The sequence below is a fragment of the Vulpes vulpes genome, chromosome 4 (assembly GCF_048418805.1).
Source record: "Vulpes vulpes isolate BD-2025 chromosome 4, VulVul3, whole genome shotgun sequence".
In the NCBI taxonomy this organism is placed as follows: Eukaryota; Metazoa; Chordata; class Mammalia; order Carnivora; family Canidae; genus Vulpes; species Vulpes vulpes.
The window spans coordinates 36259408-36275501 of record NC_132783.1 but is presented as its reverse complement, the minus strand read 5'-3'; the positions used below and the strand labels follow the sequence as shown (position 1 = coordinate 36275501).

The window sequence follows — 16094 nt, the reverse complement described above, 5'->3', positions numbered from 1 at the left end:
TTGCTATCCATGGAGACAGAAACATGGGTGATATTGCCACACTGTGTGCAGCTAAAAAACCCTTCACTGTACCCAGAAAGGACAAACAACCTGATGCAGTAAATAATCCAAAATTGGGTGCCAGTGGTTATCAAACTTAATAAATTAACAATATTTTCCAAACTTCTACTTACAGGTTGATGGAAATAAGGAGAAGATTAAAAGAAAAATTCTAGGTCTAGCAGAGAAGATTTAAAAACACTCACACGCTTGTGCCCAACCTCCAGCAAGACAATATAATCATTAATTAGGAGGAACAGATGCAGGAATCTAACCCAAACATTAATGACAAGGAGCAGCTGAAAGAGAGACTTACCAGATTCTCCTCTTCGGCCCCTCTTACCTCGTTTCCCCGGAGGGCCTAAAATACAAAGAATAATTTTTTGAACGTGGTTTAGTATTTTTTTCTCTTGTTCCAAAATGGCTAGTAAATAATTTCTACATATTTTATCACTGTTTTTAACTAACAACTTCAAGAAAGGGACCAGATATTTGTAAAGGCCAGCATTATCAGCATTACTCTTGAGCTTCATTTAATTATAAAACCCATACCAGATGTCTAATCATCTAACATTTACTTAAGAATGCAAAACATTTAGAATTTTTATTCATCCTGCCTGGATAGCATCAATAAAGACTTTAATTGCAAATTGGTGCTGTTGAGATTTCATGTTTCTTATGAAAATTTCTTTTCTAAAGGTTTCAGTATACTAATAATTAAAAGCACTAAGTACAAATGACTATAGTTTCTCTTCAGTCAGGTCCATCATGATTCCCTTGAAAATATTTATTTGGCAGTTAATTAAATGTACATATTCGTAATGGAAATAATCCTTATAATATTTCTATTTTATTAAATATGAATTTTCATATATTGGAATTTCTCTAATTGAGAACCAGCTGAGTTAAAATCATACTCTTTTAATTGGAAAATGTTTAGGTACTAACTATAGGTCTCATTTTTCTAAGGAGCTAGCTCATTGTCATTCAGCAAATATTTAATTTTTATGATGATCCCACTTTCAAAGTGGAGGAAAGAACTTTTTTTCCCAGTGAATTGCTTATAAAGACCACCAAGCTAGTATGTATCAGACTTAACACAAAATTCTAGACATTCATGGCTTTCAAGCTATTATTCTCAATTATATAATTTCTGCCTTCATTTCCTTGAGTAGGAATAGTTCCCACTGAATTATGGTTCAGGCAAACAGAAGAGAATAATTAGCCCACAATGAGAATTAAGGTCTTATAATATTTGCTGGAAAAAAGAGGCCAAGGAAAATACAGACCCTCCTGGTTTTAAAGAATGAGCTGCTAAGTTGTACTGATGACTTCCAAACTCTAGAAAGTTCAAGACACAAGCAGCACAGGCCTTAGCAGCCAGCCGGCTCTTGACATGATCCTGAGCTACCAACTTCCACATGGAAACACTATCATGAGAATAAAAACATCAGTGGGCTAGTTAGTTTTCCCTCAAGCCCTTACACAGAATAAGTCTGGCCATCTGTGTTTTGTAAGAGGTTAAAAACAATCAAGCAATAAAATTGATTGAAAACGTTAGAAGAATTCTTGTAATAGAGTCCAAAATTATCATTCAAAATTTCAGATTTCTTTCTATATTCTGGAATAAAGAGCAATTTCTTTCTTTCTTTCTAATAAAAAAATTTCTTGAATCCTATTCAGGATGTTCTTGACCAAATTGAGAGCAGAAAGAGAATCACATTAATAGGTACATAAACTGAGTAGGACCCTAATAGGTATGAAAAACATATTTATTGATACGCACACTGAAACATACACGTACAGAAATATATTGACATATTCTGATACATACAATGTCCTTAAGGTTAGGAATCTGATTTTTTTCCCAACAAAATCACTTAAACTAAGAAGTAGTTGGCAACAACTATATACTTAAGATATCTGTAGTCTGCATAGTAGGGGTTATAGGCTATGTATAAGATGTTTATCTGCTCTGAAGAGGCAAAGAAGTTGAAAATATTAAAATAATACCTACAAAAAATTCATTAGTGTCCTGTTGTGAAGATGGGAAGATGGCACCATGAGTTTATGCTCTGATTTTTCCCTTTACTCAAAACACACAGTCAATTACAAAAAGAGAAAATGTTTTTAGAAGAATCTGTATTCAAAAAAGAAATGGACATAGTCCATTTCTAGTCCAGGCTAGAAATGGACCAGAAATGCAAAGTGGAAAGCAAGGATAAATCTATGAGCCTGCTGGGCTCTAGTTCTAGACACAGGAATGATGGCTACAAGTACTATTCCTGGAGAATAAATACTCAAAGGTTCTCTAAGTCACTTACTAAAGCCAGCAGCTTAGAAATGCTGAAGACAAACTGAAAAAACCACAGGTCTCTGGCTTAAAGGCTGAAGAATATAGACATAATCTCTCAATCAGAAAATGAAGTAAGCATCTGCTGGTTTGATGCCTAACTCTATGATATCTACAACATAAATCTGGGACAGAAGTCCAGAAATGCTATTTTAAGACCAATCTGGTCTAGAAGGTTGAGGATGTCAAACATAAAAGGGCTAGGTAAGAAAGGGTGAGTGCAGAGGAAAGGCATACATAGTGAGAAAACTACAGCAAAAGAAAGAAAATACTTCCTACTCATAATGAGTACACAAAACAAAATTCCGAAACATATGAAGAAATCTAATGCTAAGAAAGGCAGCACTCAAAAAAGAAAAAGAAACAAAGAAAGAAAGAAAGAAAGAAAGAGAAAGAAAAAGAAAAAGAAAAAAGAAAGGCAGCACCCAAAAATAAGATCATGAATTCTTTCCAGGTAAAATTAATTTAAAAAACCATCGGACAGGGGCACCTGGGTGGTGCAACTGGTTAGGACGTCCAACTCCTGATTTTGGCCCAGATCATGATCTCGGGGTCATGGAATCAAGCCCCAAATCATGGGTTCCACTCTCTCTTTTTTTTTTAAGTTTATTTTTATTTTTTTTAAAGATTTTATTTATTTATTCATGAGAGAGACAGAGAGAGAGAGGCAGAGACACAGGCAGAGGGAGAAGCAGGCTCCATGCAGGAAGCCTGACGGGGGACTTGATCCTGGGTCTCCAGGATCACACCCTGGACTGAAGGAGGCTCTAAACCGCTGAGCCCCCCCCGGGCTACCCATCATTGAAATTTTAAAAAAAGAACAAAGCATTTAAATGCTAGCCTCGGTGTGATTGAAGACAGTATTGATGTAGACTATGCAGAATGCAGCCCACAGACAAATCCAATATTAATATCTATCTATCTATCTATCTATCTATCTACTCTGATCTGAATGTTGGTGTGTTCTCAAGATTCCTATGTTGAAATTCTAACACCCCAAAATGATGGTATTACGAGGTGGGGCCTTTGGGAGGCAATTAAGTCATCATGCTGGGGCCTTCACAAATGCAATTGGTACCTTATAAAAGAGACCCCACAAAGATCTCTAGCCCCTTCCACTCTGTGAGGATACAGTGAGAAGGCACCAGTTATAACCTAAGAAGAAGGCTCTCACCAGAAGGTGACCATGCTACCACATTCATTTTAGACTTCCCAGCCTCCCCAACTGTGAGAAATACATTTCTGCTGTTCACAAACTACCTAGTCTGTGATATTTTGTTATAGCAGCCCAAATGGGACTAAGACTCTACCTATCTACCTCCCTACCTCCCTATCTACCTACCAGCCTATTATGTCAAGAAGCAAAATTTTACTCATATCAATAAGAGAACCCAAAAGAAATGATAGAGAAGCACTTGTTTAAGAGATAATAGACAAGAATTTTCCAGAACAAAATATGAGTCCTGAAATTGAACTTATACCCCAAGTGGCAATAAAAATAATCACACTTAAACTTAATAATGTTTGAATAAAGAGAAAATGTTAAGAACCATCAGAGGGAAAATTACAGTGGAAGGTACTTTGACTGCTGTCTCACCCAAAACAGAGGTGTCAGAAGTGCTTAGACCTGATTTTCACAATAAATCTCATAAATCTCTAATTATTATTTATTAGAATCAGTTTTAGTTTTCCCAAAGACTGTTCCTTTTAAATAGTATAATTTATCAATAAAAGTAGATTGCATTAATATTTAAAACTAGTTTGAAATAAACTATAAAAATATTTAAAGGATATTAAATTATGAAAAAATCATCAAAAAAGCAACAATGTCTTTTGAAGAAATAAAAAACAAAGAATATTTCTGAACATATCTGCCCTAAAGACTCAATTGGAGACTTAAAGAAATAAACCAGGGGCGCCTGGGTGGCTCAGTCAGTTGAGCATCTGACTCTTGTTTTCAGCTCAGGTCATGATCTTAGGGTTCTGGGATTAAGCTCCACAACAGGCTTTGCACTCAGCAGAGAAGAGTGCTTGAAGATTCCTTCTTTTTCTCTCCCTCTGCCCCTCCTTCTGCTTTTGTGCACTCTCTCTAGAATAAATCAATAAATCTTTTTTGAAAAAAAAAAGATGGGAAATGCTATGGGAAATACATCTGTTATATTGAGAATTGAGAAATAATAGAATCTAAGGAAATGGAAAAATACTTGGCGAAATATACCGATTGAAAGTCGAAAGGTTTTACAAAGAATTTCATAATATGTGAGAGAGAAAATGAAGCTAAACTGAGTTATGATAAGATGAGAATCTAAGCGCTATGGGATTTACAAAGAAAAAACTAGATTTGAGAGGAGTATGTTACAGTTACTATAAGAAACAGAAGACTAAGACAATTTGATATTGCTTGTGAGTTTAAGGGTAAAAATAATTTTTAAAAATGAGTAGATGGGATGAATTTAACAATAGACAGCTGGCAGATCACTAGAGTGAGAAACGAAAAACAAGAAAAGACAAATGATAGATGTTGCCCAGACAAAACTGATGTTAATAATAGTGGAGAAAGATAGTGACTGTTTCCATTCCAAACTGAGTGATGAAGTGTTGGCCAGGTATGAGCTGTAAGAACAAAAATAGAAGCTAAAACCTGACTCTTATTCACTGAATTTGACCAGATCCTTGAAGCAGAAATTCTCAGTAAATTCTATCAGCCGAAAGCCATGACTCTGCAAAAGAAACTGGTTCAAGAATTTGAATGGGAAGCTATCAGCAACAGAGGAAGTGAACATTTACAAGCAGAGAATTCATGAAATGAAGAATGAGTTATGGAAAACAGAGGGAGACTGTAAAACCAGATTGCTCTTTAGAATAAGAAAATTCATGACAATCGATACTGTTCATGTTTCAGAATTTTTGCTTGAAAGACAATACAACCTGTCAGCCTGAGATAGACAGTAATAAAAATTAGCCATGATGGTAATACTTTAAAGACCTGTGTCAACAAACCCAACTTGAGTCAGATCCAGGTCATCAAATCACATCATAGCAAGGTGTCTTAGGCCAAACCAGTTCTTTTGGCCCCAAACTAATATTGCTGGACCACTCTACTCCTTACTAATGGCATACCCACCTGTCACAAGACTCTTTTCTAAGGTGAGATATGTGCCAAGAAGTAAATATATGCTTATATATGGGCCTTCCCATGGTCTTGGGGGGTAGATGGTTATGGTGTATGTCTGGAATACCCTAATCCAGTTTATCAGATACATTACCAAAATCTGTCAATTCTACTCCTATTACTTGAATCTATTCACTCCTCCACTCCTACTAGTATGTCATGGCTGAGCTTAAACATAACCTTTCTGGGTACTCAGTCAGAGAAGAGATTTTTTTACTAGGATTTTACTTGTCTTTAAAAACATTTTACTCCCCCCCCCCCAAAAGAAACATTTTACCATCTATAAACTTTTTACAATGAAACAAACAGGAAGTATTTGAGAAAAGTTTCAGAACTCATAATGGGCTAGGGGGTTTGTTTTGTTTTTACCTCTTGCTTTGGATTTCAATGCACATTTCTGGCTTTCTTTGGGGGGAAGAGAAATAATGTGGATAGAAACAAAAGGAAGAAATCCAAAAACAAATGGATTAAAGACTTAATCCTAAGAACTGAAACTATAAATCTTCTAGAAGAAAACACAGTGAAAAGCTCCTTGACATTGGTCTTGGTGATGATTTTTTAGGTATGACACCAAAAGCACAAGCAACAAAAGCAAAAAATAAACAAGTGGAATTAAATTAAACTAAAAAGGTTTTGCACAGCAAAGGAAATGATCAACAAAATAAAATCAGTCTATGGAAAAAATATGGGAGAAAATATTGGCAAACCATCCCTCTGATAAGGAGTTAATACACAAAAAATATAAGGAATTCCTACAATTCAAAAGTGAACAATAAACCACCCAATTTAAAAATAAGCAAAGAACCTACATAGATATTTCTCCAAAGATGACCTATAAATGGCCAAAAGTTATATGAAAAAGTGTTCAACATCACTGACCATCAGGGGAATACAAATCAAAACCAAAATGAGCTATCACCTAATACCTGTTAGGATGATTATTATTTAGAAAAATAAGACAAGTGTTGGTGATGGTACAGAGGAAAGAGAAACCTTGTGCACTGTTGATGGGAATGTAAATTGGTGCAGCCACTACAGAAAACAGTATGGAGATTCCTCAGAAAATTAAAGCTGGAACTAACCTATGATCAAGCAATCCCACTTCTGGGCAGGTGTACAAGGGAACTGAAATTAGGATCTCGAAAAGAAATATCTATAGTCCTATGTTTATTGCAGCACTGTTCATAATAACCAAGATATGGAAACAACCTAAGTGTCTACCAAGAGGTGAATGGTTAAAACAAATATGGCATATACATGCAATGAAACATTATTTAGCCCTAAAAAAGAAAAATTCTGCCATTTGAAATAATATGGATAGACCTGGAGGGCATTATGCTATGTGAAATAAGCCAGATATAGAAAGACAAATGTGGTACATAAAATAGTCAAACTCAGAAGCAAAGAGTACAATGGTTATTGCCAGGGCCTGGGAGGAGAGGGAAATGGAAACATGATGGTCAAAGGGTACAAAGTTACTGTTATGGAAGGTAAGTTCTGAAGATCTTCCATATAGGACAGTGCCTATAGCTAACAGCAGTATACTGTATATGTAAAATGTCCTATGAGGTAGGTCTTATGTCAAGCATTTTTACCACAAAGTAGCAATAAGAGAGAGTAGAAGGAATCTTTAGGAGGTAATTGATATGTGGCCTTGATCATGGTGATGGTCTCACCGATATATATTCATCCTGAAATTCACTGAGTTGATAGATTAAATATGTAGTTTTTACATGTCAATTATATTTTAGGGAAGTAGTTTTTTTTTTAAAAAGAAACAAAGGGAAGGCTCATGCCCTGAGTGATCATGCTTAGATGTGTTGTCATAAAAAACACTAAGAACAGGGAGAAATGTTCTATCTTGTTACAAGAATGACCTAATGGTTACTACTGACATGGATCATTTGAGAATTAATTCCTGACTGAATGCCCATGAAAAAGGTAATGAAAAAATGTAACAGCACAAACTAGGAGCTCAATAAATATTAGCTCCATCTTATGCTTTATTTACATTTTCTTGTTATATTTAGTCAATAGTAATAATATATCTGAGTATTTAATAAGAAAAGCATTTCACATAGAATGTGTATGTGAAAAAGATTATGAGAAATTAACATTACCTTCCAATTAAAACGGTCAAAGGGACAAGTTAGTATAAAGAAAGAACTTAGAACACAGAGTTAAAAGATTTACAGGTTTTCTCTACTGTGTAAATTGATCTAACTTCAATTAACCTCTTTGATTTTGGTCTACTAAAAGATCTGGCCAATAATACTAACTCTATCCCACTTATATGATTATTGTGAGGATGAGAACTGTAAAGTGTTATATACATATGGTAAGTGACCATTTCCTTCATTTCTCATAAATTCATTGAAGCTTATAAACTATTTCCATGCTTCATTACTGTCATATTCATCAATAAAAGTAGTAAGAGTTCAGAGGCACCTGGGTGGCTCAGCTTGAGCGTCTGCCTTTAGCTCAGGGCATGGTCCCAGAGTACTGGGATCAAGTCCCACATTGAGCTCCCTTTGAGGAGTCTGCTTCTCCCTCTGCCTATGTCTCTGCTTCTCTCTCTGTGTCTCTTATGAACAAATAAATAATATCTTTAAAAAAATAGTAAGAGTTCAAAATTCAAATTAAACAACGACACATCCTAATAAAAAGCTGAAAACTTTAGTCAGAACTTTCATCTTCAAAGGCAAAGAGACTCTTTAAGGACATCAGAGAAAATGATGTAAAAATACCACAAACAACAGTAAATATTCCAAAAATTAAATACTCTTATCCAGAATTCTGGAGGCAGGAAAGTAGAAATGTTATAGCAAAGAAGAGAAGGAGACTGAGCTTGTGGCCAAGGAGGGGAAGAGTGAGTAGGAAACAGGGAAAAGACGTTGTAGCCCTGTGTGCCGATGCCTGCTGGCCTAGGGAAGCCTATGGGAGAAATGTGTGTAAGCCTAGGATGCCCCTTCCCTGCATCCGATCCCAGGAATAGGTCTCCAACAGCTGCAGATGGCGCTTGGGAAGGAGGAACCTGTCTGGGCACAGATCAGCCTTCCAGAACCATCATCCTCCCCCATTCTCCAGTTCCTTTGAGAAGACTAAATCAGGTTTACCTTCATTCAGATCTTCTAGATTAACCTTACAAGTAGGCACAGATGAATTTCAGAGCCTTCCCCAAAGTCTTCCCACTTGCTTGCTTGCTTAATGCTTGAAATTCTTTCAACATAGACCAAAGCCTTTCATTCCACAATTAGAAGTAAAAGGCTTAAACAGCAAATGCTTGGTAGAAGTACAATATTAGCTAAAATGTATTTTCTCCATACTCCTAAAATGTCTAAATTACAACATCCCTAAGAGGTCATATAGCCCAAAAGTTTTCACACTGTGCTTTATACCCAACTATGAGAGCAGCTCCAATTTGCCATACTGAATTGCAACCATTTGCAGTAAAAGTCCATTGGCTAAAACAAGCTTATAAATCAATGATTCATATTTCTGCAGATGTAAGATTGAAGCCAAGAGAGGTGAAAACAACCTGCTGAGGGTCTCACACAGTAGACATCAGCTTCCTGATTCCAAATTCAGTGCTATTTGACTCAGCAGGCCACTTCTCATTTTTTATCTCACACTCCATAGATTGAAAAACTGGACACAACCAGTACCAACTTTCCAAATTGCTTCCTTTTATCAATGGCCTGCTTCATATTTGTATAACATGACTACTTAGGCAGAGGTACTATTATTACTTGTTATAGTCTCCCACTAGACTGTAAGCTCTGGAGAGTACAAATTCCCTTGTTCATCCTTGTATCTCTAGCAACTGGCCCAGGACTTATCATTCAATGAATCTTGAAAGGAATATTGCCTATGGGCTATTTGATGCATGCCAACATTATTTCATACTATGTTAATTTTTAAAAGAAATAACTTTTATTTAGGGGATTTATTCCCCAAGATATTTTATTTTATTTATTTTTTTAAAGATTTATTTATGTATTTATTTATTTGAGACACAGAGAGGAGAGAGAGAGGCAGAGACACAGGCGGAGGGAGAAGCAGGCTCCATGCAGGGAGCCTGACGTGGGACTGGATCCCGGGTCTCCAAGATCACGCCTGGGCTGAAGGCGGCACTAAACCACTAAGCCACCGGGGCTGCCCCCCAAGATATTTTAAAATGAGGTGTACTGCACTATATGTAACATAGGCTTGTTTGTTTTAAATATATTTTATGTGTGTGTTTTTGTTTCAAATTTCTTCAAGTTTCTAATCTCTGTGGAATGTCAGTTTATAAAAGAAAGTTAATCATAATAAACAATAGGTAATAATTTAAGTTTATAATAGCCAACTCCCTAACTTTCTACAGAGTGTTATTCAGACACACATTATTTATTTTAAAGGCAATGAGTTCAATTGAAAAGTTGTAAAAGTATGTTTCCTCCTTTTTTTTTAACAACACAAAAGACACACTAACAGAGGTTTCATTTATTTTTTATTTTAAAGATTTTATTTATTTATTCATGATAGTCACAGAGAGAGAGAGGGGGGGGGGGCAGAGACACAGGCAGAGGGAGAAGCAGGCTCCATGCAGGGAGCCCGACGTGGGATTCGATCCCGGGTCTCCAGGATCACGCCCTGGGCCAAAGGCAGGCGCCAAACCGCTGCGCCACCCAGGGATCCCCTAATAGAGGTTTCAGGGGACTCTATCCTTACAAGTTATTCCAGTAGTAAAAAATACAAAAATTAATAGTTTATTAATAAAAATAGTTCATTGGTATTTTAGTTTAAACAACAAAAATATAGTGGCTCAATTTTTATTTTTGAACCCTAACCAGACTATATCATAATTTCAATAAAGCTAGGAATATTTATAATGTACCAGACTCTTAAGGTTAATAATTAGAACGGTTTTAAAAATCTTTAAGAAGATTTTAAAAATCAAATAAATAGATCAGGACCTTAAAGTAATTTTATGAATATTCCTTTCATAAATCTGCTTTTTTTCCTAGCTTTTACACCAGCAACTTTTTCCTAATGATTTCAAGTAAAACTTACGAAACATAAAATACATGCAGAAATTGTGTTCAATTAACAAAGATAAAACAATGTGACTCATGGAAGATATTTAAAAAAAGAAGAGAAAAAACTCCATCAGGTGGCTAATAAACATGAAAACATTAGGAGTGTACTCCTTGGGACATCTAAAGCTAACTGGGTAGATATATATGTGTGCACTGGTTTAAATGTAAAATACAATACTTCCTTGGGTTAGTAGCCAAATGGTTTTAAAGCAACTAGTTCAGAAGAAAATGGGCTACTTTTTCCAAAATATACTTCCCATTAGGAGAATTTTTAAGCATCTAGGCATGCCCTTCTGGCAAAGTATGTTTTTATTTTCTCATGAAATGCATTGAGAACAAGGCTTTTGTTTTTTTCTCTTTCTACATATTTTTCAATATTACAATGAAAATTTCAACAATTGTTATTTAAAAATTTAAAATAAATATAAGCAACTTATATCAGAACTGTAATGATTGTAATTCTCAACATTATTATATCGGCATTTTTTTCTATGGTTGAGTTTCTATGCCTTGTTGAGAGAATCCAATGGATCAAAATTGGCTTCTAAACCTTCTTCCCAATTATCTCAATGTAACTTCAGTTCTGGCTTCTGCTCAGTTTAAATGAAGCACTCCAACTGAACCAATAATTAATATTTGTAAATTTTATAACTTAGGAAAAATGACCTTAGGCAGCTGAGGACTCTCACAAGAACATACTGGAAAACAACCACACTTACACTTACAATCAAAGGAAAGGATTTCCAAACCAAGTGCAATGGAATCTTTTCTAGGCTTTATGTTGAGCCTTTGTTTCCAGAAATGGAATTCCAGCAAATGAGGAGTTGTCTTTATTGCTGTTTTCAATATTTAGATAATAAATATAGTACAATAGTCAATAGAAGCTGTTCAAGACTACAAATATTCCCATGTTACAGTTCATTGACTTTAATGAGGTCTGATGTGGCACAGTTGTTATTTCTATCATTCGTCTCCCACACGTAAAGTGTTTCATTATTATGGTACTAGAAGTTTTACCCCATGATCCTACAGGGGATTTGTCATGACAACCTTTTCTATTTCTACTTGCAGGAAAGGGGGCTGCAAGATGTCAGAGAGAAGGATTTGGGAACTAAGAAAGATGTGTTTCTTTGTGAGATTATATTTTACATAAGGAGTGGTTATTACATATACAATGTAATATATTAACATAAAAAAGTTTCGTTCCCAAGCTTACAGAAAAATTTAAATGAGCTCTCTAGATTCCATATCTAATGGAATGCAGGACAATGAATAGATCTTTAAAGATAATTTTTAAAGTAACAGAAAAAAACCAAGATCAATGGCTCAATGTAGTTCATCATATATTCAATAAATAATAACTCTTAATTAATCAAAGATTGAAACAATGGAAAACAGAAAAAAGTGGGCTAATGGTAACTGAGATTTGTCTTCATTAATGGCTTTGCAATGTTACAAGCTTTTGCCAAAAAGCTGATGGATGAATTAAACACAGCAGCACCACGTACACCATTACATATATGTAAATGGCTCACATTTCTTTCAGCTGGTGCTAAATGCTGGCACTAAATGAATTATTTAGCATTCCTATTGCTAAAGTTAGTCACTAAGGGGAAAAGCAATCTTAAGAGAACTGGTTTAATATTGAAAATTACTGATGGAAAATAGTAAACAAAAAGTCAAGATGAAACCATCAGAAGAGGAGTAGGAGTCCTTCAAAGGGAAGGGGCAGCACAGAAGTCCAGATCTGCTGAAACAAGCACGACGGCAGAAGGTGCTGAGGCAACCGGAGTGGGCATGAGAGCAAGAGGTCATCTGTAGAAGTCAGGCAACCTATGGCCCCATAGTGTCATGGAGGGAAATACAAGTACTTGGACAAAATGAAAGGGATAATGATGACAGTTAATATTTACAAGTGCTAGGGCAGCTTGGGTGGCTCAGTTTAGCACCGCTTTCGGTCCAGGGCGTGATCCTGGAGACCTAGGATCAAGTCCCATGTCGGGCTTCCTGCATGGAGCCTGCTTCTCCCTCTGGCTGTGTCTCTGACTCTCTCTCTGTGTGTCTCTCATGAATAAATAAATAAAATCTTAAAAAAAATATTTACAAGTGCTCATCATCCATCTGGCACCAAACTAAGCACCATCCTTGCATCGTTGCATTTACCTATACTAGTTGAGTGATCGCCATATAATTGTGGAAAGTGATGATATAAAAAGGCTATCACAAATCTAGAAAGTGATAGGTTAGGGATTTATACCTAGACAGTATGAGTCCTAAATTGTACATTGCAAAACTAAATACTTGCTTATTTACTAAGCACACTATATGGGTCACTCTATTTTCCAACATAAACACACAGAGCTGCCATCAAGGACAACAGAAGCTTTAAGAGAAGTTGGAAAGAATTGGTTCATAAATATTCCCAAAGGTCTCTGTTTACAATTCTAGTTTATAGGTTTATTTTTAGCCTCTTGTTCTAAATGTAAAATAATCATGAAAAATTAATTGCCAAAAGTTAATAAACTTTTATTTTGCAAAGATAAAAAGGAACTGTGTTCTCTTTATATACTGAAAACACTCATAAGGTAATTTAGGTGGATGTGATTAGCATATATTCATGTATACGTTCAGTTAATATACTCTTATCCCATGTATGCCGGTTTTTGCTTTTTTTATTGATGGTAAGGACATTTACTGTGAGACCTACCCTCTTTACAGAATTTTAAGTGTACAATACAGTATTGTTAACTATAGCATGCATACCAGTTTTTACAAGTCTGTTACATTTAAGTATTTAGAATGGGACAAATAAAAAAATATTGGTCTTTAAAAATGAGAGATGGTGTCTTTTTCACTATTGTGTTCTCTGTACCTGGAACATAATTCAATATTAGTTAAATGGGTAACTTTTAAAAAAGCTAAAATAACAATAACAGTTTTGTATTTCTTCTGGTTAAAAAACAAACAAAAACCCAATGGAGTATAATTTTTGAAACCAGCCATGAGGATACACATTTGAACTTTCTTCTGCAACACAGTAGCTGTATAATTTGGGACAGATTAACTTTGAAAAACCCATTTCTTCATCTACAACATGTAGATAATATCTATCTCAAAAGAGATATCTCAAAGAGTTTATGTCTTTGTTCTTCAGCTCTCAATTCTTACGTCTCTCTCAAATCCATCTGCATACAAGTACAAAGGTAATAATCTTAAAATATTTTCATCATATGATTCCTCTGATCAATAAACTTCCACAGAAATATGGGAGTAAGTACTTACTAGCCTAACAGATGAGGTTTTCCCACTAGGAAAACCCAGTCCCACTATTTCTCAATCCCAATTCTCCATGCCTAATCCCTGGTCTTTCATAATTCTTGTCCTCTCCTTACTTAAATTTAATTTCAAGAAGACAATAGAAGAGCAACAATCCTTTCTCCCTTGCCATGTATTGGCCCCATTTTTCTCTCCAGTCTTTTTTCCAACATACCCAAGAACTAATTCTGTTACAATATAAATTCTGCATTCTTGCTACATCTCTAACAGTTTAATGAACATTTTAACACAGGTGTGAAGTAAAAGTACACAATGCTTTTATTTTTTCCATTATCCTCAGTTTCCTAAATAGGAATAGGAATGGCATTTCATACTTAAAACTATATTTTAAGGAGAAGCTCCTATTTGCCTGTGTAAGGAACTAATTTGCTCAATGCTATGATGTATTTGAAATGTCACGCATATGAAAAGTGCTCTACAAAATGTCAAATTATCCTGTTAAACTGAGAACAAAATGTAGTACAGGTTAGGATAATGGTTGGCCTTCCATAGAAATGCTAATATAGGTGATCTTCACCAGAAACTCCAGTCCCATTTGGCCATTAAAAAGATACTTGAAATCCCCTAACCACCCCACAGAGTTTCATTGCCTCCTTCAAAACAAACACAGTTGTTTCCTTACAGTTAAATCTCAGATTCATCCTGACAGGCAAATTCCCTAGAATACAAAAACATTATGAGTAGACTTCTATGAATAAAATGTTTCCCCATATGATTTCACAATAATTCTGGCACTTTAATGCTGCTATATCCATCACACAGCAAGCAAACATTTTCCAATAAAACTGCAGAAGGGCCAATCCAAGACATACAATTTTAACTTTGCAAATCAAGGTTTTTTTGTATATTGTATAGGAACTAATACAAATTTCATTTAAAAAAGACAAAGAGCCTTTTATTTTGGTAGACACACACATGTATGGCTTTATACAATAAGGAAAACATCCACTAAAATAATATTGGCTGTTTATCTGACATCTTTTGCTCTAACCAAGATGGGAACCTCAAAGCATGCCAACATTTAGATGTGTGTGTCAGAGGCCAGTGAGTAAAGATGCCTAAGACCTAAGTACAAATGCCAATCAACTATAAAGGACTTATGAAAGACCTCTGATAGAGCAGACCAGGAGCTCTGGAGCTAACTATCAGGGGTGAAAGTTCAAGAGTTAAAACTTAGGTTATGAGAGAAAGGGTAATTTCAAAGCAGAATTTGAGTATTTTTATTTTGCAACTTGCTTTCATAACGGCTTTACATAAAATCAAACAGTTTTTAAATATGGCATTTTATTGTGATACCAGGTAACATTAGATGAAACACTTTCAAGGGAAATATTAACTGGTAAATATAGATGGAACCATATGCTCAGAAGTGGAATTGGTACCATGAAATCTATTTTATGCTCCTTAGTAAAAGGACTCATATTTTTCATGTGCCAACTAGTGGGCCTATTATATGTCTTTCAAAACACAAAAGATTGTGTCTTGAATAAGTGTACAATATTAATAAATTTCTTACACAAAGATCTTTGTGTAAAATGTTCAACAGAATATATTTTCGTTTTTAGTGGTTCTCCATATCTGTATTTGAGTGTGAACAAAACTGAGGAAATTAGGATCTTAATCCATTTTGACACTACTTATACCCTCTCCATATGCATATTTGTGAATATGTATGACTAAATCAGGTCATGCATCATTAATCATTCTTCATATTCAGCCCCTTCACTTCATAATAATTATAAAGAAGTTCTTAAGTTTTACTGGTAAGCTTTGAGATTAGTTGTTAATATTCAGCATAAAAAGGGATTCCTAGAAATAAAATAAATCCCCTATTAAAAAAATAAAATAAAATAAAATAAAATAAATCCCCTAGATATGTGATCAAATTTGATTATTCACTGAATATTTTATGCTGAGATAAAGGTGGGCATATCTAAAAAAGTTGTTGACTTTTAAAATATTTTAAGTCAAAGAATATACAAGAATTCCTTATGCTATCAATAGTGGGTATGTCTGGTTTCCTCCTAAAAAGATGTCATGATCTTGTTAGAGATATAAGGCCTAAAACAAAAACAATTAAAGAACAATATTAATCAGTATGTAATACAATGTT

The 16094-nt window shown here is 35.0% G+C and overlaps 1 protein-coding gene across 1 annotated transcript in view; it reads right to left on the bottom strand.

Annotated features, from left to right (window-relative positions):
• Positions 1–16094, bottom strand: part of COL25A1 (collagen type XXV alpha 1 chain) — a 446203-nt gene that overhangs the window by 210768 nt on the left and 219341 nt on the right. Inside the window, exon 3 of the mRNA XM_026017640.2 lies at positions 356–400. Coding sequence (XP_025873425.1) covers positions 356–400 — 45 coding nt within the window. The remainder of the gene's footprint in view (positions 1–355; positions 401–16094) is intronic.